Here is a 27,807-nt window from a genome sequence, read left to right as displayed (position 1 = left end):
CTGGAGAGTAATACTTAGCAGTTATATGTTCAAATATATTTTCCCATTTTACTCCTTGTCTGTTCAAAATTTTAATTTGTGCTTTATGAGGCACAGACATTGTTAATGTCGATATTTGAAATTTATCAGTCTTTTTTCTTTGGGGTTTGTATTTTTGGTCTTTTACTTAAAGAAATCCTTTATAACCCCAAGATTATAAAGATGTCATCTAATAGTGTTAAAAGTTTATCTTCCCCAATTGCCTTTTATCAATCTGTAATTGATTTTGTTAGATGGTATAAGGTAGAACTGTAACTTATTTTTTTCTCCACATGCATTGATAACTAATTGTGCCTGCCATATTTACCGAGTGTAATTCCATTTGTCACATATCAGCTTCTCTGGCATGTATGAGACTGTTTCTGGGATTTCTTGATAGTTCCTTTGTTCTGTAAGTCTATCCCAGCTTCAGTGCTGCAATAGTTTAGTTCCTACACCTTTACTATAAGGCCTGATGACCATGAGGGTAAGTTCTCTTCCTAATTCTTCTTCAGGAATATCTTGGCTTCTCTTAGCCTTTTATTTTCTACATGAATTTTAACATAAACCTGTCATGTCCTTTGAAGAATGCTATAGGGATTTTGGTTGAAATTTTAATTTTTATAAGTTTGGGAAGGGAATGATATTTTTTATCATTTTGCATCTTCTCACCCATAAACATGGTGTAGCCCTGTTTTTATTTGCTATCTTTTTTTTATGGCTTCAATAGAGTTTTGTAATATTTTAATAAAAGCAAGCTTCACTTGTATTAAACTTATTCCTAAATATTTTTGGGTATCTTATGCCATCTTTTCCACAATTATACTTTCTATCTGATTAACACAATAGATATTTGCATGTTAACTCATGTTTTATAGCATTAAATTTTTAACAGCCCCAATATTTGAACAGTTCTAAAACAGAAATTATCTATGTTGTCGATAAACACTGTAGTATTGTCTATTATCAGCAAACTAAAATAAATATCACATGCAAGTTAAACGCTCTTCAAGAGGTGCAAGCTGCCTTTGTATTCAATGGAGAAACAACAATTAAGGCAGTTGGGAAGGAGACCCTGGGAAGAATCGGGGAGGAGCTGGTGGAGGATGTATCATTTGAGATGGCCCTTAATTTGTAAAAAATGTAGACAGAGGCCTCCTTGGTGGCACAAGGGGTTAAGTCACAGCATTATGAAGCTATCAGCAATCACTGCAGCAAGAGTTCAATACCCAGCCAGGGAGCTAACCCACGTGGTGCAGCAGACTTTTCCTCTCTCGCCCTCTGCTCCCCTCAGCAGTGTATTTCAGTCAGTCTGCCTGTTCTGTTCCCCACTCTGTCTCTGGTGAAACCTCTCACCCCCGCCCCCAACACACACCTCTGGCCTACACCCCAGCTCTTGTATGCATAAATAAATAAATCTTTAAATAAATAAATAGACAGTATATTGAAAGAGTGTCAGGACAGATGGAGGGCATGACATATGCAAGGTATAAATGTTGAAACAAAGCAGGTTCAAATGACTCTGTTGGGCAGGAGCATATAAAGTATATAGTTGTACATGGGATATGACCAAAACACTGATAATGAAAATGGAAATAATAGCTCAAAATTCAGTGTAAGTGCTATTGTCCATGGAAACCATTTAATTTTCGAGTGAGTCATGAAAGCCACTTGCTCCTCTTCTATCCTTTGTCACGTCTATTGAGTTCTAGTTCCTTTGCCTCTGTCCAGCATGTCCACATATCAAAAGTTCAGCCAATGACAAACTTCCTGTCTCCTGATCTGCCTACTGGAGAGCTGTCCAAAGTACAACAGAAACATGGACCCTAGATTCTAGTAAATGCACCCACTTTGTGTAAATTACCATCAGAGTCCAGAATATTGAGGAGAGGCTATTCAGATGACAAATACAGATAAGAGGCCATTGGTGGACTTCATAACTGTGGGGAGTTGTGATTTCAAGGTATTAAGAGAGAACAACTGTTAAGGAAAAAAATGTTTGCAGATAGTAAATTCGAAGTAGTGAGCCAGGATAATCGACTGTAGTTAGTCAGGCCGCTCAGAACTAAACCTGGCTCTGGTGTGCAGTGCAGGGTGAATCACAACTAAACAGTTTGAGATGATCAGGCCTTAGAAAAGCGATTCCTTCTGGTGTAATGTTTAAAGGACAGGACCTTCAGGTTGTTGAGATGAGCCTGGAAAAGTTGTATGTTTAATGGGACTGATGTTTTCTATTAAGGTCATGGAAGTAATCGGGTGGGGGCAGGGGGAAGACAGTACCCTTGGCAGGACTCTTAAGGTCCGAGGGAGCTGGCGCCCGCTGGGGAATCAGTGATAGGAGGTAGAGCAAAGCTTTGGGGTTTTGCTGGGGCCAGGGCAGAGCAGCACCAGGCTCTATGAGTATGGCACGCGGGTCCACCTCCTAAGGAGGTCGCCTTGGGATCGGCTCCCCTTCCCCTCCAATCCTGCGGACCTCAGTGACCTCCCCCGGGACGGGGGCGCAGGGTGGAGCCCCGGCGGTAGGCCCGGCGGCTGCGGGAGCTGGTTTCGCTCTTCCCTGGCAGGTGCGTGGAGAGAAGGCGGCGCGCGCAGGAAGGAGGCGTCCGCCATGCCCGGCGCGCAGCTCCCCGCCGCGGCTTCCAGCCCGCCGCCCCCGCGGACAGGCCGGCGACAGCCCCAGTGAGGAGTGGAAGAGGCGCGGCGGAGCAGGCGCCGCCCCTTTGGCGAGCTTCCCGACCTGGCGGCCTCCGCGGGACCCATGGCGGACTCGGCTCCCGCGCCCTCCCTGCGGGCGGGCGGCCCCCGCGCGCCCCGGCCCTCCGCGCCCTCGCCGCCCCCCGGCTCGCGCTCGGGCTCCGAGTCCGAAGAGGCCGAGCTGTCGCTGAGCCTGGCCCGCACCAAAACCCGCTCGTACGGCAGCACGGCCAGCGTGCGGGCGCCGCTGGGGGCCGGCGTCCTCGAGCGCCATGTGGAGCACCGGGTCTGCGCCGGCGACACGCTGCAGGGCATCGCGCTCAAGTACGGAGTCTCGGTGAGCAGGGCGCGCCGCGGCCCGGGCTGGCGGCCACGGGGGTGCTCCGAGCGGGGTGCGGCGTGGGGGGAGCCGGGGGACCGTGGAGGCGGCCGTCTGGCCCCCGGCGCTGCGCGCCCCGCGCTCCCCGGGCGCGCGCTGCGGGCGACGGCTGCGGCGCCCAAGCTGGTCCTGGAGCCCGAGGGGCGGGCCTCGGCCGGTCGGGGCAGCAGATCCCGGGGCTCTGCCCACTCTTGGACCAGATCTGCCACGTGAGGCAGGCCCAGGAGGACCACGAGTCACGTTCACACAATTTTCAGTCCCCACCACACTGCTTGCTGTGCTAAGATGAGGATTTAGGCAGGAAATTTTGTTTTCTGTCTAAACAAGCACTGTGATGAGTCAGGCATGGTACAGTTGCGCCTGCTGGATGGTTCTGGTTCTATCGATTATGCTTCTTTATTTAGAAGTGAAATTATACCCCTGGGCTCGCTGGCAACTGTGAATGTGACACCTGTCGCTAGGCAGCAGCCAAGGACTGTGGTCTAGGTGAGCTGGAGAGCTGTGTTTGTTATAAATTTATAAGTGTATATGTCTTAGGCCTATTGCATTACACCTCTGGGAAGAACATGAAAACCTGAGGGAACATACTGTTTCATTGAAATTAGTTACAATTAACTCTAGCCATATGAGGGCCATTTTGCATTTGAGTTCTGTATCAGTTTTCAGCGTTCTTTCCTGAAGCACCTTACACAGCAATGGGAAGAAAGGTGATCTTTATCTTTCTCTTAAAGTGGAACTCTCATCCTCCACCCAATGTCAGAGACTGAGTAATCTATTTTGCCCTTTTGCACTGGTGTATGTTTTCCTAGCAGATCCTTCTATCACTTAAACATTTTGAGATCAAGAATCTTACTGTGCAGGTGTGTACTGACATAATCCTGCCATGGATAGTGCCATCCTGCCCTCTTGGGAGTTTCTAGAGATGAACCAACACAGAAAACATAGAACTACAGTTATTATGTGCATTAATGTTACCTCAGCTAGAGGAAAGCAAATGGGAAATATCAGTAGCTGCTTCTGCTAAATGCTGCTGTGTGGCAGGCATTGCACTTGTCTTGCTCTTTATGCAATTTGATTTTTCTGGTAAGTCTTGGAGATAGGTGTAATTAACCTCCTTTTTTACTGATGGGAGAAAGGATGAGTGGTTAGGATATTTTCCAAGTATGCTTAGTCATTTAAACCAGCTTGAATTAATATAATAAGGCATTGACTTTTCTCTAGATATGACTCCTGATTTCTACCCTATTTTTGTTCTAGTTTTAATAAGAGCTGTCTTAGCATCTTGGTTACTGCTTTGTATCTTATCAGTTAGGCCAGGAGGACTGAATCAAAGAATCCATGGTATTCAGAAAAGTGTTATTTTCCTGGTTCCTACTCTCCAGTTGCTCTGCTCCTCCTCTATGCTCTATAGTTTTACTTGAGTTACTAATGCTCCTAAATCCCTGCTCGCTGTACCCCACCTTTCACCAAATGATTTCTAATCCTCCTTGGGCCTCCCTGGTGGCGCAGGTGATTGAGCACAGCGCTGTGAACCTTTCCGCAGTCTCTGCAGCGCCTGTTCGATCCCGGCAGGCAGGGGAGATACCCACACAGTGCAGCAGACCTCTCCTGTCTCGCCCGCTGCTCCCCTCAGCAGTGTATTTTGTCAGTCTGCCTGTTCTGTTCCCCGCTCTGTCTCTGATGAATCCTCTCACCCTCCCGCGTGTCTGGCCTGTACCCCGGTTCTTGTATAAATAAATCTTTTAAAAAATGATTTCTAATCCTCATTTTCTTTAATATAGATTCTGTTACTCATAACCTTATCACCCATTCCATTAAAGTATAAATGAAATTTTTATAACTTTTATAAAGATAATTTTTTAAGCCACTGAGTTCAAGTATAATAAATTAGGGATTATAACTTTTAGTCAGAAATAATCTATTACAGGGTTTCTCAACCTCAGCACTACTGATATTATAAGCCAGATAATTCTTTGTTGTGGGAGTTGTCCAGTGATTGTGTTACAAGTCAGGGAGAGGTGCACCCCAGATCCCCCCAAAACCTGCCTGCTCTAAATGGGTTCTGCCATCTGCCGCATCAACACAAAACATATGAGACTTTAATGGGAAGGGACTTTAATACAATTAGGCAACAATACAGGAAAGGCAAAGAATCTAGTTTCTAAATCAAGCACCCAAAGTTACCCGTCCCTTCGTGGGTAAAACTCCATTCAAATGGGATTGGCCCAGAGCAAGGCCCCAAAGCCTGCCACAAGTCCAAAGCATCTTCCAGTGGGGAACCACAGAAAAGGGTCAGAAACAACCAGACAAGCCCGGAAGGAAAAGAGCAAAATCAAAATCAAGATAAAAGCTGCCATTGTCACCTCCCCACAGGTCTCACCCACATCTGTATCACCCAGTCCACGACCAAAAGGCAAGCACAGTTTCTTCCCGTGTTTCCAGGCTCCATGTGCCTCCTCCAGGTCTCCTTTTGGCTTGTCCTGCTTCCTTCCTCAGTCTCCTCTGCAGTTTCTTCCCTCCCTGCTCAGCTCCACCCTCCCTTGGGTGGGGCAGGAAACCTGGAACCTCCCCCTTTCCTGGGGACCACCCTGTTACAATTGCAGGATGTTTAGTAACATCTCTCACCTCTGCCCACTAGATGCCAATAGCACCCCCATAGAGTCATTGCCACGTGTTCCCTGGGAAGAGAGACTGTTGAGAACGGCTGGTCTATTATACCTATATCATTTGCTTTGAGCCCTAAACTATAGTTGATGAATTTTTTTTGTTTCATACTCTCCCACTGGTCATATAGAACCAGTGAAAGTGACAATATCATTAGAGTGAAATTATATTCTTACATTAGTTAATATCTGCAGATTTAATTGGATTTACTCATTTTTAATGGAGATTTTAAAGGAAGCTAAAAAGGCAGATTATTTTTTTCTTCCTCATTGAACGGGAATGAGTTAAGTTAAGTCTATAATAGTCACCCTTGATCATCTACAACTTATTTAAATTATTGTTTAAAATAGGTGACGAGGGCCTCCCCAGTGGCACAGCGGTTGAGCACTGGGTTGCGAAGCTGCCCGCAGCCTCTGCAGCGCCGGTTCAATCCCAGGCTGCTCCCCGGCCACCGGAGGAGTGTCCCACATGGCGCGCAGACCTCTCCTGCTGCCCGCTGCTCCCCTCAGCAGTGTATTTCGGTCCTTCTGCCTGCTCTGCTCCCCGCTCTGGCTCTGGTGAATTCTCTCACCCTCCCGTGCTTCTGACTGTACCCAGTGCTTGTATAAATAAATAAATAAATCTTTAAAAAAAAGAATATTAAAAAAAAAATAGGTGACGAAATGTTGGAGATTTGGAGCGCCAAGGCAGTGCACCTGAAAAGTAAGTCAGTCCAGGGGAATTTATAATAGTTATCTTTAACATCCCATATCTGGGGAGAGTAGACCACAGTTCTGCAGTCTTACAGTAACAGGAACTCTCAAAAAAGCCTGTCTGCCCATGTCAGCTCCCCAATCCCCCAGCTGGGAGACCTTGTAGGACTTCAGTCCTTAATGGGGGAGACTGGTAAAATTCAGTAATGTATTAGGTACCATGAGGTTCCAGAACAGAAAGTAAAGATAAAGACCTGGTTGCTAATCTTTGTACCAGAGGAACAAGTTGGAAACTGGTTATCTGAAGCAGTATTCAAGGGCTAGCAGCAGGGTCCATCCAAGCTGTGGGACAAAATGTGTTCTTCAAACTTACCTGGATAGGAGAATGCCCTTGGACACACTAAGATGAAAGATGCTAGCTGGCCTTAACTCTGCTGGACCAGACTCTCCAGAAAAGGCGCCCAGGCATATCTGTTTTGCAGGCATGGAAGAGCCCTGAATTTGGTTTAATGGCTATTGTTGCTGCCTTAAAATTTCAAAAACTTGTGATCCAGGACCCCACATTTTCACTTTTTACTGGGCCCTAAAAATTGTATAGCAGGTATTAGCTGTGTGACTTGCTTCCCTCCCCCTTCTTTGCCTTGTTTTCTCATTTATTGGATTCTTTCTTTCCTTCCTTCCTTCCTTCCTTCCTTCCTTCCTTCCTTCCTTCCTTCCTTCCTTCCTTCCTTCCTTCCTTCCTTCCTTCCTTCCTTCCTTCCTTCCTTCCTTCCTTCCTTCCTTCCTTCCTTCGCTTGCTTGCTTGTCTTTCTGGTGACATGTTAATGTATAAAATCCATACCTTTATGGTGCTTGCATTTTAGTCAGTGGAGGTAGTAAGTAAACAAACAAAATATGTTCTATTTTAAGTATTGTTAAACAAAATGAGGAAAAAATTTGAAGGGAAAGGCGATAGGAAGGGCTGGTGGAGGTAGCTGCACTTCCAACCATCCTGGCTATGGAAGACCTCACTGAGAAGAATGTAAAGGAGGGAGCCCTAAGGAGAGGAACAATGAGTGTGCAAAGGTGGGAACTTAATGGACGAGTTCCAGGAATGCGGTAATGTGGCTGGTGCTTTGATTGCACTGGGGCGCATTTGGACCAGATCACTAAGGACCTTGAAGGCCACTTTGAGAACTGCCAATTTTTGTCTAAGTTGGAAAATATTGGAGGGGTTTGAGCGAAGAGTGACATGATATGAATAGCGCATGGAAAGGATCACTCTGGTTGCTGCTTTGAGAATAGGCTGTAGGAGGGCAAGTGCCATGGCAGGGGGATCAAATACGACGGAGGCTTTTGCAATAATGCAGGTGACAAGAGGACAGTAACTTGGACCAAAGTAGTAGTGGTGGAAATGGTGAGATATAGTTGGATTCTGGATGATTTGCTGATATGCAATACATTTTCTGCTTGTTTACTGTTTAGTTTGAGTACCTCTGCCCTAGTGAATCAGGACCCAGGGATCTAGGAATCTAATCTATATGGAAAAGAATATGGAGGTTCAAGAACCTGGCTAGGCCTAACACCTGACAGACCCTAATTCCGCTGGGAGTGACTTAGGAAACATCTTAATGACCCTTACCACCATCCCCTTCAAAATCTTTGGTAGTTGGGCCTTCCTAGTGGAGCAGGGGTTAAAGTCTCAGCACTATCAAGCTACTGCCAGCCACTGGAACATGAGTTCAATCCCTCGTCAGGGTGCTGACCCACATGGTTCAGCAGACCACCTCTTCTGTCTCACCCGCTGCTCCCCTCAGCAGTGTATTTCAGCAGATCTGCCTGTTCTGCGCTTTACGCCGTCTCTGGTGAATCCTCTCACCCCTGCCCCACTCTGCACCTTTGGCCTACACTCCAGTTCTTGTATGCATAAATAAATAAAAAAAAATCTTTAAATTAAAAAGAACTCTTTAGTAGTTATTTGCAACTGGCATTCATTGTTTTTTGTTTTGTTTTGTTTTTAACCTACTTTTTTTTTTTTTTTAAGAATTTTTTTTTAATTGACTTATTTATTTACATAAGCACTGGGTACAGTCAGAAGCGTGGGAGGTGAGAGAATTCACCAGAGCCAGAGCGGGGAGCAGAACAGGCAGAAGGTCCAAAGTACACTGCTCAGGGGAGCAGTGGGCAGCAGGAGAGGTCTGCGTGCCACGTGGGACCCTCGCCTGGCAGCCAGGGATCGAACCGGCACTGCAGATGCTGTGCGCAGCTTTTTTAACCTAATTTTAAGCCTGGTTTGTTTGAGGCCCAGTGTTAAATAGATGCTGGGGCTTCAAACTAATACATGTTGTCCTCTCTTTATTCATGGTGAGTTTTTCGGTGACTACTTTCCACTAGCCTGCAGCTACTTAAGAAGACAGGAGTGTCTCTGATTCATTTTTGTATAATCTGTGCTAGCCTGAGTCTGGCAGAATGTAGACCCTCTACACACACAGGGTTTTCATCCACTGGACAGCCTGACTGCTACGAAATCTTCAGGACCTGAGCTGAGCAAACCCTGAAAGGTGAGGCCCAGGGAAGGACTGAGCAAAGGGAGTGCAGGCTGCTTAACTGTAGTTGCAAAGATTGATTTGTGTCTAGTTTGCAAATCTATAAAAAGAAGACTGCTGCAGTTACTGGTACCCTGTGTTTGTTTCTCCCCCTTCCACCTGACATTAAATACATGTTCAGATGTGAGCATCTCCCTGTGGTAAGGCACATTTAAGGAAGTGGGTGTCGGAAACTGAAACTCTTTGGGTTGAGTTGAAAATATAGTTCAGATCTCAGACATGAACTTTGCTTGAACTGGAATTTTCTGGGCTGTGCTTATCTCCGCCGAGACACGAAGGCCCCATCCCTGACCCAGTATTCTAGATTTGGCTATTGCTTTTGTGGTTACCCTAGCTCCTCTCAGTTGTAGTCAGGTCTCTGGAAGGAACTGACTAAGCTCTAGGCAGTCACTTTGAACTTTTTGTTTGGAAACTTTGGGAAAACACAGTAAAGAAACTGAAAGTAAGGAGTCTGCAAGGAGACATGGGGAGACCTATCATTATTTGCATCAAGCTTTTTGTCTGTGCTTCCCTTTGGCAACTTGCCTGGCTGTACCCCCTACAGAGACCGTATTGTCCCCAGTCCCCTCAGTCACTTCCTGTCCAATTTTGTCCCCAGAGTCTTCTTTTCCTTTTCCAAGGAGCAGTTAAGCCAGGAACTTTCTTAACACTTTCTCTAAGAGAAGTGACCTTGCTGAGAAAAGGTGAAATGAATATCATTTTAGGGGAAGTAAGCACTGGGAGTTAGAAATGCAAGTATATATAAATCATTTGTGATTATAACTTTAGCTCCTGCTGCTGGTAGAAATTGCTGATCCTTTCTGGTCACAGGGAAGAGAACCATAAATAAGTAGTTTTGCCTGTAGTGAGAGACATGGTCAAGTTAGTAAAAAAAATAAAAGTCTTTAGTGAGTAAACACATAGGTTATTATGTATTTTCTATTGAAAAACAGCTTTATTGAGGTATAATGTACATACTACAAAAATCAGCCATTTTAAATGTACAATTCAAGAACTTTTAGCACTTTTATATGGCTGTGCAATCATTACCAAAATCCAATTTTAGAACAGTTCCATCACTTTGAAAACATCCCTGTGCACATTGTCCTTACTCCCTATGCCCTTCTCCAGTTGCAGAAGTTACTTCCTAATCTATAGATTTGCCTTTTTTCTCAACATTTCAGGTAAATGGAGTGTCATATTCTTCTGAGATGACATAGAAAAGAAATGTTTTTTTCCCCATTAGACATGACAATGGAGGAGTCTGTTTCCCTCTAACACCTAGAACTTAACAGGAGACTGTTGGGGGGCGGAGTGTGTGTGTCAATTTAGTACTTCTAGTGAATGATCTTGAAGGAATCCTGTCTGTTTTCTGTGAAATGATGGTAATAAAATGAGATGTGTGTGTGTGTGTGTGTGTGTGTAAATAGTCTGTAAGCCACATAGTGCTGTGTAAATGTTACTGTGTATCCTGAAATGTTTTGGAAAGGAAGTTTTTCTTCTTTTTTGTTTTTAAGGACTGGAAAGGAAGAAAAAGAAATGTTAAACGTTGCATTCATAGTTAGGTAGGGGGCCTGCTAAAGCTGACCCAATTAACCTTAAGGGAGAGTTGTTGGCCATGCCTAGTAGCTTGTGTTGATATACCTTTTGGGGGGAAAGTTTTGTGAGTTTCCTCCAGTGTGAACTCACCTTTATAAAATGTATTTACAGGAGCATCACTAAATAAGTTGTTTTTAAATTTCTGAAGGTACTATTCTACATAATTTCAGCCTGACTGACCTGTGGCCTTCCTGTTAGCTCTTAAGTATTCCGTAATCTGTTTCTTAGTGAACAGATAGTAAATTTTCGAGTCATGCTATTCAGTCCTCCTTAGGAGAGACTTCTGAAATGACAGCATTTAACTGCTTATACCTCCCCTCTACTCAGCCACCTTCAAGAACAGGACAGCTCTGTGTCACTTTTGAAAAGGTCATACTTTCTATTCTCAGCATTAATTGGGTATTTGGGAAAAGTAGAACAGAGCACCAGTGGGAAAGCTGAGTTTTCTAGTGCTTCCTTGGTTTGGATCATGACTTTTGATATGTGAGATGCAATTCTCAGAACATTAGATCCGTTTCAGTTCAACTAAAGGTATAAAACTTTCCAAAGCAAAACAAAACATCATTTCATTGCTCAGGATTATCTACAGTCTGGTCTGTGCCACTGCAGTTTCCTCCACAACTGGACTTCCTGTTTCCACTGATGCCTCTTTCTTGCCAACCCATTTTCCACAAAACAGCCGAGTGATCTTTTAACTGTAATCAGGTCATGTCCTTCCCTTCCTTCATCCTCCAAGATTTTCTTACATTTAAAATAAAACCTAAATTCTTACCTTGGCATCCAAGGCTGTGTGCGGCCTCAGCTTGCTCATTACTCCCTGTGCTTCAGCCACACCACTTTTTCCTGCTCTGGGGCACTGCAGCTGCTCTTTCTGGCTGGAACCCTTTCTGCCCCCACCCCAGCACCCCTGCTCCCTTCCCACCCTTGTCTTTTTGCATGACTGGTTTCATTTATAGGTAAGAGTTTGGAGCCTGTATAGTTGGTTCAAGCCGTTGCTTGTCAAAGAGAACAAGTTAAGATCAAAGTCAATACCTTTTGAAAATATAAAATTAAAACTCAGGGTACTGACAACATAAAATGTTATTCACTTAGCCTTGTTTAGATGACATTTATATAGTCTTAGCAAAGAAATGTTTTTAAAATGTGCACTCCTCACTTCTCATTTGCTGAATACATGTCAGGATCTGTTCTTACCTGTTCTTTTCTCACTTTTGATTGTGTTTTTTCTTTTAAGATTTATTTATTTATGCATACAAGAGCTGGAGTGTAGGCCAGAGGGGGCGGGTGGGGGTGGCTTGAGAGGATTCACCAGAGACAGAGTGGGGAACAGAACAGGCAGATCTACTGAAATACACTGCTGAGGGGAGCAGTGGGCGAGTCAGGAGAGGTCTGCCTTTCCATGTGGGTTACTCTCCGGCCAGCCGGCAATCAAACTCGTGCTGCAGAGGCTGTGGATTGCTTCATAGTGCAGTGCTTAACCACTTGTGCCACAGGGAGACCCTCACTTTTGATTGTATTTAATAGTCTTAGCTGCTAACGTTATTGAGATGCTTCCTGGGTGTTCCATTGTTCTGAATGCTTGACAAGAGTTAATTCCTGGGCCTCCCTGGTGGTGCAAGGGGTTAAGATGCAATCTATGAAGCCATCTGCAGCCACTGTAGCACAAGTTTGATCCCTGGACAGGGAGCTACCCACATGGTGCAGCAGATCTCTCCTGCCTTGCCCACTGCTCCCCTCAGCAGTGTATTTCAGTCAGTCTGCCTGTTCTGTTCCCCACTTTCTCTGGTGAATCCTCTCACCCTCCATATCTCTGGCCTGTACCCCAGCTCTTGTATGCATAAATAAATAAATCTTTAAAAAAAAAGAGTTAATTCCATAAGTCATCAGAGCAATCGTGGAAAGATAGTACAGTTGAACACCACTAACAGTGTTTCAGTCAACACAAACCACTTATGTACTGGTGGTCTCTGTGTGTGACCAAGGCATGTTGTAGGCTGTACCACCTAGGTTTGTGTAAGTACACTCTGTTTCTATAGGAATGACAAAATTGGTGACAAAATCACCTAATGACGCTTTTCTCAGAATGTATCCCTGTTAGTGAGCATGATTGTAATGTTTTCCTTACTTTACAGAAAAGAAAACAGATTTATAGAGAATGGTTAGAAAGTGGCAAAACCAGAATTTGAAACCAGAAAGTATTTCTAAATACATATTTCTAACTTCAGTCTTATACTGAACTCATGTACCTGTTTCATTTTCAAACTCAAATTTGCCCATCCTGGGCCTCCCCAGTGGTGCAGCGGGTTGAGCACAGTGCTTAAAGCTGTCCACAGGGTCTGCATCCAGGGTTCGATTCCCGGCCGGCCAGGAAGATTCCCACTTGGTGCGCAGACCTCCCCTGTCTCACCTGCTGCTCCCCTCAGCAGTGTTTTTGGTCCGTCTACCTGTTCTGCTACCTGCTCTGTCTCTGGTGAATTCGCTCGCTCTCCCGCACCTCTGGCCTATACCCCAGTTCTTGTATAAATAAATAAATCTTTAAAAAAAAAATCTGCCCATCCTTATCTTGGTTCCCATCTTGAAGGTAACTATATCTGAATACCCATGATGTCTTTGACGCTAGCTTCCAATGGTCATCTTAGACTATTAAGGTCAGCATGCAACTTAAGTGCTTACTGCTGCTACTGAATGGAGTCCCTGACTTCAGGACACTCAGTGATAGATGTATCAGTCAGGGTCCTGGCAGGATACACATAGTGGGCCCAGTGGGCCCGGGGTGTGGCCAAAGAAAGTTTAATGAAGGTGTTATAAGCCCCAGCTCCAAAGATTGGGTCTTTGTCTTCTAGGGAAAGAATTCTCCAGAGAGTTCTAGGTGTTGGACAAGGCTTTATTAGAGACTCATGCATGAAGGAACCAGTGTCAGAATGGGGAATTAGGGTTGGTTCGTGAGGCAAGGTAGGGAGGAGGAGAACAGCATTGTGCTTGTTTGGTGGGGGGCTATGCCTGGGCATTTGCAGTATGGGTTACATTCCAATGCACACGTGGGTGCTTGGCCTTCTCCCTCCAGGAAATTGTGAGATAATCATTAGTCAAAATCTAATGCTTTTTTTTTTTTTTGAAAGATTTATTTATTTATGCATACAAGAACTGGGGTACAGGCCAGAGGTGTGGGGGGTGAGAGGATTCACCAGAGACAGAGTGGGAAACAGACAGGCAGACTGACTGAAATACACTGCTGAGGGGAGCAGCAGGTGAGGCAGGAGAGGTCTGCTGCGCCATGTGGGTCACCTCCCTGGCAGGCCGGGGAATCAAAGTCATACTGCAGTGGCTTTGCACAACAGCTTCATAGGTTGTGTCTTATCCCCTTGTGCCACCAGGGAGGCCCCAAGATCTAATGCTTTTTGTCTAGCATAGCACCTCATGGTCAGTGTAGCGGGCCTAATTGTTTGGACAGGGCGCTCCAATCCATGATTTAGTCCACCCAACAAATAGGACTTGTGGCAACTCACCCTTCCAGCTTGCAATTTCTTTTACCTAAGCTATCTCAAAGGGACATTTACATAAATGTGAGCAGGATTAGGGAAATGAACCAGGGATGGCAAAGCACCAGAGACTAGCAACAGCAGGGAGACATTATCCCTAGGTCTGTAGGACCCGGGAAGCAGTGGTGTACCAGATACCAGTGAGAGTTGGGGCCTAGCATGAGGGACTGCCTGGTGGGAACTCTGCCATAGAGGACTGTAGCCCTTGGGGCTATGATGTGGTGGTTCTTCTGCTGGTTCCTTCCTTTGGACTATCAATTGAAATTCCAAGGATAAGGGAGCTTAGAAATGCAGTTCCTAAGAAGTTAACCTCTTGAGGTTCAGGTCAGAATAGAGAATAGATTACGAAGTGAGGATGGGTTTAGAGGAAGAATAACCAACACAACAGACAATTTACAGCCCCTTTCTGGTTCTATGGGTTCATCTTTTATACCTATTCCTCTGACCTGTGTTATTTCATTGACCAATCCATCCTAAGCACTTAGTGTGTATAAGATCTTTGTTGGATCCAGGGTAACTATAGAAATAATAGTTTATGTCCTGAAGCAATTTTAGTTTATTCTTGATGCTTCCAGCCCTCCAATCAGCAATCATGTCTTAGTGTTTTTTATTTTTTTAAGATTAATTTTATTTCTTTATACATACAAAAACTGGGGTGTAGGCCAGAGATGGGGAAGGTGAGAGGCTTCATCGGCGACAGAGTGGGGAGCAGAACAGGTGGATCTACCAAAATATACTGCTGAGGGGAGCAGTGGATGAGACAGGAGAGGCCTGCTGCGCCCTATGGGCTAGCTCCCTGGTTGGGAATTGAACTTAGGCCGCAGTGGCTGGCGATAGCTTGATAGCACTGAGACTTTAACCCCTTCACCACCAGGGAGGCCAGGTCCAAGTGTTCTTGTCTGCTTCATCATTCCCAGAAAGCAATGACTAGTAGCATTTGTAGACCCCTGCCAATAAGTATTTCAAAGGGCTCTTTAAGTTTAGGTTACAGAAAACTTAAGTCAAATTCACCTAAACAAAAGACCAAAAGTGAAGTTTAATTGTTTTATAGAACTGAAAGATCCAAGGTTGTTTTGGCTTCAGGCTTTGGTTTAGAGGTCAAATTGCTCTCCTCCAAGGTTCCCTTCTTGTCAGATTCCATGTGATGGCAGGAGAGCTGCCAGCAGTTCCAGGCCCATCTCCTAACAGAAAAAAATAGAGGCCCTTTCCCTTCCCGACCCAGTGAAAGTCTTCTTGCACCCCTAAATTGTTCTGAGATAGGACTGAGACCTGTCAAGAAAGCCAGGGGACTGTGATGCTCCAAACTGCAGGAAATGAGTCTTATGCTTACCCTGGAGCCAGAGGGGAGCTCAGGGCGATTGGAAGCCCCTGTACTAGGAGAGACTGAGGAGGTGGGCGCTAGGTGGTAAAACCAAGGGGCACTGAGGCACAATAGACTATAGCCAAGCCCATTATGGATAAAGTATCCAGGTTATTTATCTCTTTAAAATCTAAGCCTAAAGTAGGCCACAGATAGCTAGGGTTTTTAGATTTAAAATTTGTCTCTTTAATGCATCTGTCCATTAACATTCTCTCTTTTTTACCCTTGTCTTCACTCTAATTAGAAACTAGAATTCAAAAGACCACCTCACCCTGCTTCTGGACTAGTCTTGGTAACCCTGCAGACAAGGGGGGGATTTCTGGTCCTTCATCCAAACCTCTGGCAACATGAGTGAGTTATACCCAGTGAGCTCTTTGAAAACCAAATGTGGGCCTCCCTGGTGGCACAAGGGGTTAAGGCTCAGCACTATGAAGCTGTGGTCAGTCACTGTAGCACGAGTTTGATCCCTGGCCAGGGAGCTAACCCACATGGCGCAGCAGACCTCTCCTGTCTCACCCACTGCTCCCCTCAGCAGTGTATTTCAGTCAGTCTGCCTGTTCTGTTCCCCACTCTGTCTCTGGTGAGTCCTCTCACCACCTGCACCTCTGGCCTGTACCCCAGTTCTTGTATGCATAGATAAATAAAATAAATCTTTTTTTAAAAAAAAAGGAAGGAAAGTTATGTGGTAAGGTGTATATCATCAGATACCAGACCAGCCTGTGGGCTCTTGAGAACCCCAATCAGGAATGAAATGAGGACTCCAGATACCGACTGGAGATATGGGGTGGAGGGCAAAAGAGCCCTCCAGGGAGACCTTTCTGGGCATCAGAGTCTCTCAATTTGGCTCCAAAAGAACAGAATATGTTGAGTTGTGCTTAGAATGGGCGGGGAAGTGGTGGTGGTAGTAACCACATAGTTCCTCCCTCTGATGTGTTCTAGGCATTTCTTTGTTGGCATCTGCTCAGTCAGTGATCATGCTTCACCACACATCACATGTGCAGAAAGGGCAGCTAAATCCCATCCATCTCATTAAATTTTAACATTACAATGACATGTCAGCAACTTTTGGTCACTTTTCACTTCCCCATATATGCTTTTTAATCTGGTCTTTTTGGGGTAAGATTTATATATCTATGCATACAAGAACTGGGGTACAGACCAGAGGTGCGGGGTAGAGGTGAGAGGGTTCACCAGAGACAGAGAGGGGAGCAAAACAGGCAGATCTCCTGAAATACACTGCAGAGGGGAACAGCAAGTGAGACAGGTAGGTGAGGTCTGCTGCGCCATGTGGGTTAGCTCCCTGACTAAGGGTTAAACTCAGGCCACAGTGGTGATAGCTTGATAGTGCTAAGACTTTTTTTTTCTATTTTTTTTATTCTTTTTTTTAATAATAAATTTTATTTTTATATTCCCCATACAATTGCAACCCCCTTATTTTGACCCCAATCCCTCCCCCCCACCCCCGCCAAAGTGTGTGTCTCTGGTTCATAGTTGTTTGTTGATTTTGATTTTTTTCTTTCTTATAGTTATTCTTTTTCCTGGTCCCTTATTTAGGTTTTCTAGATTCCTGCTATGAGTGAGACCATCCGGTATTTTTCTTTTTCTTGCTGGCTTATTTCGCTGAGCATGATCCCTTCCAGCTCCATCCATGTTGCCGCAAATTGCATGTGTTTATCTTTTTTGATTGCTGAGTAATATTCCATTGTGTATATGTACATGTACCACATCTTCTTGATCCAGTCATCTGTTTTGGGGCATTTGGATTGTTCCCAAAGCTTAGCTATTGTAAATAGTGCTGCTATAAACATAGGGGTGCAGGTGCCCTTTTGAATTAATGTTTCTGTGTCTTTTGGGTAAATACCTAGGAGTGGAATTGCTGGATCATATGGAAGCTCTATCTTAGCAGGCTGAGGAATCTCCACACAGCTTTCCATACTGGCTGGACCAGTTTGCACTCCCACCAGCAGTGCAGGAGAGTTCCTTTTTCTCCACATCCTCGTCAACATTTGTTGTTGCTAGTTTTTTTAATACTGATGCTTCCTCTTTTGGTGATGGCAGAGTTCAGATGTTCTGCAAAGATAGCTTGAAAACATAATGTTGCAACAGTTTTGTAGCATAAGCAAACAGTTTAACAATATAGGGGGCTCCTGGAACCTCCCTGTTAATGACGCTAGGGAGCCTTGAAACCCTGGGCTTGCAGTATGGATTAGCTTGGGATTCCATAAATAAAATGCCTGTATCACAACCTCTCGCTTTCAACCCTACACAAAAAATAATGGAGAACAAAAAAAAAATAATAATAATGGAGAACAGTCATGTGCCTATTAATGGCAGGTATGTGCTCTGAAAAATGTGTCATTAGGCAATGTCATTGTGTGAACATCATAGAATTATTGATAATTGTACAGACCTAGACAGGATAGCCTATAACACATCTAGGCTACATATAGGGACCACTGTCATGTACTCAGTCTTTTGTTGATCAAAATGTTGTTATGTGGTACATGACTGTATCTTTAAAAGAAAAAAAATAGCTTTAAGTGTACTGTTTCATGGATTCAGCTTATAATAGGAAAATAGGAGAAACTGGGTCCATTTATTTGATTACTGTTTTTTCAAACTCTCTGCAGAAAACTTTTTCACTCAATCAATTTGGCATTAAAGAACTCCCATAATTTGGTCCCATTAGTTGTGCACTTAAATCACAGTGTTTAATGGATTTTAGAGTTAGACAGATATTTTGCTGATAGATTTTAAGAGCCATGTGTGTACTTGGTCAAGCCAGTCATCCTGGGCCTCCCTGGTGGTGCAGCGGCTGAGTGCTGGGTTGCGAAGCAGCCCGCGGCTTCTGCAGTGCTGGTTCGATCCCCAGCCATCAGGAGAGGGTCCCACATGGTGCGCAGACCTCTCCTGCCATGCCCTGCTACACCCTCTGCTCTCCTCAGCAGTGTACTTGTCAGTCTTCCTGCTCTGCTCTCCCCTGTGCCTCTGGTGAATTCTCTCACCCTCCCGTGCTTCTGACTGTACCCAGTGCTTGTATAAATAAATAAAATAAAATCTTTAAAAAAAACCCAAAAAACAAAAACCAGTCATCCTTTGTGTGTTTAGTTTCTTCACTGGAAAAGGGTGAGTAATAAGTACCATCTACTGCCCACTTGCTCTGCTAAATGGTCTCTTTTTCTCTTTCTTTCTTATGTACATGGATATCCCCCCTGTACTAGTATGTGTGTGTGTATATATATATATATATATATACTGTGTGTATATATATATATATGTATAAACACTCATTTAATTTTCTGTGGGAAATAGACAATACCTGTTTTACACAAGTTTTGTTTTAGTGAGATGAGTAAGAAGTTCATGTTCAGATCTTTCACTTTGGTTGAACTGAGATTTGAAACCAGGGCTGTCAGATTCACAAGCCAGAATGGCTTAGCTTTTGTACCAGACTATCTTGATTACACGTCACAAGAGTTGTGATGAAAATAAGATGGTATAGTGCATATAAAGAGCTTAGCATGGTTTGAGTTTCCAGGGTAGTTGTGTGGAGAAACCTGCAGACACACTATAATACAGTGTGATGAACATAAGCGTAGGCATTTCTCCAGCATGCTTGGAACCAAATAACTTGAGTCCTCTCTGTACTTTCCAGCATTGTGGCCTCAGGCATGCCACTTAACTCTTGAGTCTGTTTCTTCACTTTAAAAACAGAGAGGATACTATCTAGATTATAGAACTATTATGAAAGTTAAATGGTGTAGCAAGTGTGAATTGCAGTCTGTCTTTGACCCCTACCTCCTCCTCCGTTTCTATGGTTTTGTGGGGAGCATCCACAGGCAGTGAAAGAGTTTGAGGTTGCAGAAACCATAATAAATTCTAGCTTCTTCATCTGCCATTTGTATGATGATGCCATGATATATAATCTCTATGAACTTTGTTTCTTTTGTTTGTAAAGTGGGTCTTTCAATACTTTCTCCACAGGGCAGGATAAAATGAGCCACCGTATGTAAAGTGCTCTCTCCTTCCAAATTTCCTTTCTTGGCCCGATTTCACCCATTCTTCAAGACCCACCTAAATGCAAAATAATCAAAATCAGAGCCCTCCCTCTTCTGTGAGGACTTTCTTAATGACTGCAACCCAGTCTACACTATTTTTCCAAATTCTCATTTATCCCTGTACCAGCCCCTATATCCATTAGGTTTACCAAACACAATTCCAGAAACACAGAAAGCATTTCATAAGTGAAATAACAGTCCTAATGTATTTTTAAAATATCAGATAATAAAAATATTAAAATAAGAATGGAATTTATTTAAAAAATCAACTTTTTTAAATTGAGGTAACATTGGTTTACAACTATGTGTAATTCAGAGACACAGGATCACACCATCTTAGATGCATGTCCTCACACCACACCCACCACCAAGGCCCCCACAGACTGTACCACGTCCATTGTGCTCCCTGCTCACTTTGTTTTCCTTCCTCCCTTTCCCCAGTTTGTAGCCTCAATTTCATAGTCAGGTTTTCAGAGTTTGTTATTAAGGCTGCTGATATTGGCAAAAACTGCCTTGTAAAGGAAATAATGTACTGGGGGAAATTAGTCTTCCTTTTTGAAAACTGAGAAATACAATTTCCTGACATCTCTTGAAATATCTGGGGGCTATTAGGGGATGTGACTTAATCTGGATTAAGAATCTCAAGTCCAGGGTCTCCCTGGTGGTGCAAGGGGTTAAGTCTCAGCACTATCAAGCTATCCATAGCCACTGAAGCATGAGTTCAATCCCTGACCAGGGAGCTAACCCACATGGCGCAGCAGACCCCTCCTGTCTCACCCCCTGCTCCCTTCAGCAGTGCCTTTTCTGCTCCTCACTCTGTCTTTGGTGAACCTCTCACCCCCCTGCACCTCTGGCCTACACCCCAGCTTTTGTATGCATAAATAAATAAATCTTAAAAAGAAAAATAATCTCAAGTCCAAAGAAAGCATTGCACACATTTTACTCTTGAATATCTTTAGTTCTGTGTTGTGTGATAAGCCGCATCCTGGATTTATTTATACGTAACACTGTTTTCTTTTTTTTATATTTTAGATGGAGCAAATTAAAAGGGCAAACAAACTGTTCACCAATGATTGTATATTTCTGAAGAAAACTTTGAACATCCCAATTATATCAGAGAGGCCTTTGCTGTTCAATGGACTTAACTCAATAGATTCTCCAGAAAATGAAACTGTTGATAGCAGTTTTTCTCATGAAGAAGAGCAAGTGGCGACTGGGGAAGACCTCTCTCCTGCCAGTCCTCAAGAGTCTGATACTCAGCCTGTGCAGCCTGAGGAAGTATCAGCCAGAGATTTCCTACAGAGACTAGACTTGCAGATTAAGTTATCAACACAGGCAGCTAAGAAACTGAAAGAAGAGAGCAGGTACAAAAGCTCTGGTAAAATGTCCAGGGCTGAGTAAATCACTGTGACTGCCCTTGTTTGGCCAAGTTCTTTTCTTTAAAAACTGTATTTTGATTCTAGAGAGGTATTTTTAAACACACAAAGTCTAAACAGTATTGCTTTGCATAAGGTTTTATCTGTTGTGACGCTTTTGTCTCTGTTAGTTATTATTAAAAAAATTGCTCCTTTGCTCTGATAGTATAACCGTCCAGCCAGCAATTCTGGCTAGTAGCCAAATAGAAACATCTAATTGCCACCTTCAAAGAAAGCGGTGTCCTAGAAAACACTGATCCTTCTAAAATTTGTCATTATGTGTTACCGGGTGTTTCTACATAAAATCTCATGTGAATTTTTTGGTATTTAATTTGGTACTAGTGCAAGCCTTTATCTCTCCCATAGAATTGGTTTTCATTTTCCTTTAAAACTCTAAGAATGGTACAACTTACCGTGTTTCCCTTTTTGCCCTGGCTACCAGGAAGCTTACAACTAAAACTGATCCTCAGTTCAACTACTATAATATTTGTTGTGGTTAATATAGTTATATATTTTGCCTTTCCTTAGTCCTGATTTTTTATTTTTATTTTATTCATCATTTATATGTATGTGCTTTGTTATGGGTACCTCAAATTCTTTTGAGAAAGGTAGAATACCAAAACCCAAGCAAATATACATATGAATATAATTAACTTATAATTTAACATGCCTCGTTTAAGTGTAATATAAACAAATATAAGTTTATAATGAATACCATTATTTATCTCATAAATGAAATGCCAATAAAATGGAAACAATAAAGTACACCTTAATGAGTATTTACATTTCATATAACTTTCAAGGCCTGCAAGCTTTTATTAAATTCATACATTCTTGCCTTACTGCAAATGGATATTAAGTTGTATAATAAATATATATGTTAGTTTTCTGAATACAGTTTTTAAACACTGACTTAATGCTGTTTGTTTTTTTTTCTCCCAGAGATGAAGAAAGTCCCTATGCAACTTCCCTCTATCACAGTTAGGTAGTGATCAGGGGGCATAATCAAGCCTGGATTAAGAGATCGTTGAATCATAAAGAAACCAACAACTGAAGATTCAAAAGCATCCCTTTTGGATTCTCACAGAGTACATTTTTAAATCACAGTTAAGAAGTTCTACCTATTGCGATTGCACTGAAGTGATTAGTCCCTGCTGGCTTTCTATAATTTGAAGTCTTTATTATGGCATGATAGCAAAATTGTATCCAAAAGCTCACCACTTTTGTAGGTGGTGGTAGTTTTTAGACTAGCTTTTGTAAATACTAGTTGATATAAAGCATCAAAGACTATTTACATATGCAAGCTAAAAACAATGTTTATCTTCTGAGAAGTCCTAATTATGTAAAAAACTGGTTGCTGGTTGCTGGTTGTGTGATGCTGATTTTGCTATGTGTTTATAACTTAAGTGCTATATATATATATTTCGGTATGTATTACTTTTTCTGTATTAATATGAAGAACCAAATTTTGTTTGCTATTTTATAAAAATAAACTACAAGAGTCTGAATGAGAAAATAAACTATGTTTTCATATTTGAGTCTTCAATTATTTTCTGCAATAGGAAAATAAATTGATTTTTCAGTTATATACTTGAAATAGTAATTGTTCTTTGCTTAATGGTATTTATTATAACTGACATTTTGAAAAAAAAGGTTTATCTTTGCATGTTCATAATATTTCACCTAAAATGTGTCAGATGTTAACCATTGTAAAAATTTCTGGGGTCCCTTTCCTCCCAATCTAGCAGGCAAGAGATCAAAGTGGTCTTTAGTAATTCTATACTAAATATAGAAATCTGATACCTGAAGGTGAAATCAGTTTTTTCAGATTAAGTTTTAACACATAAAAAAGATTGAATAATGGGTACCCAGCTTTTACATTTCTGCAGTGCATTCTTTAAAAATGGAAGAGATTAAATCCTCTGTTGCCTTTACTATCTGTATATCTTTAGATCAGGACTAGAAGTCCCTTCTATCAAAAATAATTGCATTCTTAATGTCAATAACTCAGTATTCCTACCTATATAAACTAAATTCAAACATGTTTATTAGAACAACTCTCACAGAGTAAATCTAGTGCACTATTTCCAGGATTCAGATCTTACTATCTGTGAGGCTTTATTTTCAGTCAACACAAATATAGTGGAAACATGGAATATGATCCAAAGAAAAAATAAGTAATATTGTGATCTGACTCTCTAGATTGCATTGATAAGTCACTTTATATAGAGAGTTTTGTTATCACTGTACTCATTTGAATTGAGTTAGGTTTTTATTTATAAAATTTGTCTTTTGTGTGTATAGGTTGCATCAGTAAACTTTCAGCAGCATATTATTTAACATTAAATTTGGTGGGGATCTGGATTTCTTAAGTACCAGTTTAAATACATCTTTAAACTTCCATAAAATTTCATATATTTACCCCACCCTCTCTACCATCCCCAAAGGAGTCTGGGTCAAAAAGGACCTTTGTTTCCAGTCTTTTCTCCTTCTTTTTTCTTTCCTCATTTTCCCCTCTCAGTGACTCCTCCAGTCTTCCACTAAGCAGGGAAACAAGTGCCCATAGTTTAATGCAGCAGAGCTCACAGAACTGGAACAGCACAGATCCAGCCTTTGGACTGATCATCAGGTATGTGAATGGATAATAGTAGCTGTCCACCCTTTCTTGAATTTCTTGCTTGTTCAGAACATACATAATCCCTTATTTTTTTTGCTTGTTTGTTTATTTTTGTCATGATAATAACTCAGGCTATTATTGTTTTCTTCTGATGTTATTTTGCTCTTGTATCCACTTTTCTTGTGGAGAGTTAGCTGGAGGAGAAAACTTTAAAAAAAAAATAGGAAAGGAAGTAGTTGTATATGTACGAAAAGACTCAGATCTTGGTGGATGCTTGGGAACTTTAAAAAATGTAGCATTATCATGCTGTTTAACCTAATTAGAAATTTGAGAGTAATCCAGAAGACTTAAGCCCCCAAAACACTACCAAATGACATAACTTAAGCTCAAATTTGTGATTGAGACTGTTGGAGGCTTAGAGTAGAAAATTTGAGATGGAGGCATCACAAGACCAGAAACTGGAGGTGGGGTTAGAAATGATTAACATCGTCATTAAACAGCTATAGAAATGAAAAATCCGTTCTCCCTGGCAGTCTAGGGGTTATGTCTCAGCACTATCAATGCTATCACTGCTTTCCTTTGTGTATTTCAGTAAGTTCACCTGCTCTGCTCCCCACTCTGTCTGGTGAATCCTCTCACACTTGCAGCCTACACCTCAGTTCTACAAAAAAATATTTTAAAAAAGTGAAATTCTTAAGTTCAGCTGGCCTGGAGATACAGATATGGGAGTGTCAGCCATTATAAAGGACTGCTATAGAAAATAAGTGGGTACCAGAGGTGGGGATGTGGAGGACTGATCTATTAGTGGTTAATTTAACAATGGATAAAAATTTCACAAAGAAATGAACCCCTCCCCACAAAAAGGAACACTATATAGCAACAACTCCTGCCCTAGCGAAATGCAGCTCTGTCCCAAGACTGCCCACCAGGTGTCTCTTTTCTGTCCCTTTAAAAAGCTACAGCACTCTCTGCCCCCCATATCTGTGCAAGCCTTCCTTTTTCCCCTAACAAACTTACCCTTTTTGGATATTTTATCTGCCTATGTCTGTGCAAACATCTTTGACTCCTGGGTAAAATTGCTGTGTGCTACTAACGGGAACTCTGCCAGCGCTTTTCTCAGAGGCAAACCAAAGACCCCACTCACTGAACCCCAACATCTCATCAGAACCCCATCAAGACTGCAATCTCAAAAACATATTTCTCAGTGTTTTATTTTTGCCTAAGGTCTCTTAGCAATTTCTAGCCAAAATATCTCTCCCTTCACCTTCATGTTATGACTGTCGTGGCCATAGTTGAACTGAGTTGTGCTTGAGCACTTTTGGCTTCCGTGCACCTGGAATCTCTGTGGAAGGGCTGATGAAACAGGAAGCCTGGGTTCTCTCCAGCTCTACCACTCTGTTTTCCTTTTATGAGCCAGTTTCTTCATTTATAAATAATGACCTTTTGTTGATAGGAGAGCGTGAATGTCAATGTACTCTGAAAGCTACCATAAGCTCCCTAAATACATTTCTAATTTTAAAAGATACTACATAGATATTTAGATAAATTATAGAAAAGTGAATGGATAAGGCTTTAGTTACAGCCAGTTTTTTCTCCTGATGTAGAACCAACCTTTTCGAAACCCTGAGTATGGAGTAGTTGGCCTTGTTATCAAGGATGACGCATTAAAACGGTGAATCATTTGACTTTGACAAGTGCATAGAGTGGGCACGGGTGGTTTTTGTTCCCTCTTGGTATCCCTAATGGGTCCTGATTTTTTATGAATGAGTTAATTTCTCTGTGCTGCCAGCTTTGGTTTTGGTATATTTTTGCAATTTTCTAGAGAAGATGAGGAAGAGGAACAACGGTAGTCTCCTACCCTTGAGAAAAAGCTTAGTCTTACCAAAAAGTGAATATGAGACATTCAAGAAGGCATTTTGAAGTGGCAACACTTAATACACAAAGCATCATATTTTTATGATTTTTCAACTGAAGTACATTTCAAAATTTTTGTAATTAATTTATATTGGATGATACATTTTTAAAGCATACTGTGACCATTACCATTTCTAGAGGTCCCCGGGCCACTGTGTGCTCATCACAATCCAAAAGGGGCTGTGTTTGTGGTGGTTGCTGAGGAAGGGAGTGGCAGGCTTCCAGAGTTCACTAGATGTTTTCTACAGGAGAAGCTCAGCTATCAACTTTGGTTCACCAAGAAAGGAATAATTTTTATGTCGATTTCTACTCTACTGAGAAGCCTTGGCTTGAATCAAAGCCAATTTAGATAACTTGGATCTGAAATAAATTTTTACCTTGCTTTATGTACTTGGGATCTCATTTTCTTCTTAGAGAATATGTGGTTGTCGCTCTAACAAGTTCAATGACTGAAAACTCATTAACAGAAAATTTAAGAGTGGGGAGGTTTTAGTAAATCCAGCAAATCCTATGCCCATTTTTTAGGTCCATTTTTATGTCATTGGGCCTGATAAAGGGTTAACTAAAAGCACAGTCACAAAAGCAGGTAACTCTCCTTTATGCTATGGCGATTATGAGGAACTTAAATTCATTTCAACTGCCAAAGGGAACTGGTGGTGGAAAAAACATCTTGTAATACACACATTCTACCAGGTGCTGTCATATATAGCATGCCTTCAAACAAAGCTCCCTTAATGCTTCAGGGGCTGCTTATGTGTGGAAAGAAGTTTCAGATTTAAATTCAGTCCATTAAAAACTTTCCAAAAACATACCTCTGATTATAAAATGTAAATATACGAAGAAATAAGGATTCTATGTACAAAATTTCAACTTACATACAACTTTACTTTTCAGATAATTTTTATAGCAAGAAAGCTATGTTTTAACCATTTCTAAAAGGTTAGCTACTATAAATCCAGTACTTTCTAATAATCCTTGGGTCAAAACGACTTTAATCACAGAATTAGGAGTGTTTGAAGCTATATTACGGTTTCCAAAAAGGTGGAAAGACTCCTGGGTCTTTTGCTATTTTTACAGGCTGCTGTAAATGCGCTTGATAGCATCGGCCTCTTCTTTATCAAGGATGCCTTTCTCCACATAAACATCAGCTTGTTGATTGATAAAGTCTCTCATCTTTGAAAGGTCATAATCTGGAAAATAACATTAAAGTATCATGAGCAAGGATCAGGAAAAACCAATCCCATTACAGTGATTAACATTAGCTAAGAAGCATTTTGGTCAACACCACAATTACCATCCCCAGTTTTCACATTGGAAGACATTATGAGTTCTTGGCATTTGTGCAGTGCTTTGCAGCTTCAAATCAGGTTACATGTATTATATTATCTCATCTGGTCTTCCTCATACTGCAGTGATTGGTCCAGAGATGGGGAGTACCGTTGTCATTTGACCGCAGGGCTTGTTGAACAAGGCTTTTGCAAACTGTGTAGACCAATGACATGGGGACAGATTTACATTCAGTATGTCTGGGACTGAGAGTCTGCATTTTAAATAAATTCCCAGGAATCACACTTGGGGTAAAACAGGATCCTAAGCGTCAGTGTCTTGTTCAAGTTCACAAAGGTGGTAATAAGTGTGAGAACTTCCTGAATTTATTACACTGTTTAAATCCATGTTGCTATGGCAACCCACTTCCTTTTTTACAAATTAAAAATTGGCTTGATTTTTCAGCTTGAGTTATATGCATGGAGCAAAAAGCCAAACACAACCTCTTTATAGCTCCTGTCCTACTTAAACCAAAAAATCTATATAAATCAAAACATCCAACAAAAACAAAGACATCCCCCCAATATAGGCGCAGTCTGTGGCATCTGTCTGAAGGCTCTCAAGGACAAGAACCCCAAAACCATATCATCCCTTGATTCTTTTTTTTAATCTTTTTTTTTAATTAAAGATTTATTTATTTATTTATTTATTTATTTATTTATACATACATACAAGCACTGGGTATAGTCAGAAGCGCGGGAGGGTGAGAGAATTCACCAGAGCCAGAGTGGGGAGCAGAGCAGGCAGAAGGACCGAAGTACACTGCTGAGGGGAGCAGCGGGCAGCCGGAGAGGTCTGCGCGCCATGTGGGATCCTCCTCCGATGGCCGGGGAGCAGCCGGGGATCGAACCGGCGCTGCAGAGGCTGCCGGGCAGCTTCGCAACCCAGCGCTCAACCGCTGCGCCACCGGGGAGGCCCTAGATTCTTTAATTATTATATGGTCATTGTTTTAAAACAAGGAAAATACA

At 42.2% G+C, this 27,807-nt stretch overlaps 2 protein-coding genes across 2 annotated transcripts in view; one reads left to right on the top strand and one right to left on the bottom strand.

Annotated features, from left to right (window-relative positions):
* Positions 1-2,776: 2,776 nt before the first annotated feature.
* Positions 2,777-21,967, top strand: LYSMD2 (LysM domain containing 2; the record flags this gene model as incomplete). Its single annotated transcript, XM_084239901.1, has 3 exons — positions 2,777-3,049; positions 20,600-20,931; positions 21,925-21,967. The coding sequence occupies 3 exons, from the start codon at positions 2,777-2,779 to the stop codon at positions 21,965-21,967; spliced, it is 648 nt and encodes a 215-aa protein (XP_084096027.1).
* Positions 21,968-26,572: 4,605 nt separating this feature from the next.
* SCG3 (secretogranin III) overlaps positions 26,573-27,807 on the bottom strand; it is a gene marked incomplete at its 5' end in the record, with an annotated part of 36,081 nt that continues 34,846 nt past the window's right edge. Inside the window, one exon of the mRNA XM_084239526.1 lies at positions 26,573-26,703. Within this exon, the coding sequence (XP_084095652.1) occupies positions 26,585-26,703 (119 nt within the window). The 3' untranslated portion in view covers positions 26,573-26,584. The remainder of the gene's footprint in view (positions 26,704-27,807) is intronic.

This window comes from Talpa europaea (genome assembly GCF_964194135.1).
Source record: "Talpa europaea genome assembly, chromosome: 8".
NCBI classification, from domain to species: Eukaryota; Metazoa; Chordata; class Mammalia; order Eulipotyphla; family Talpidae; genus Talpa; species Talpa europaea.
The sequence above is the reverse complement of the archived record's forward strand: the minus strand, read 5'-3'. Positions and strand labels throughout refer to the sequence as shown.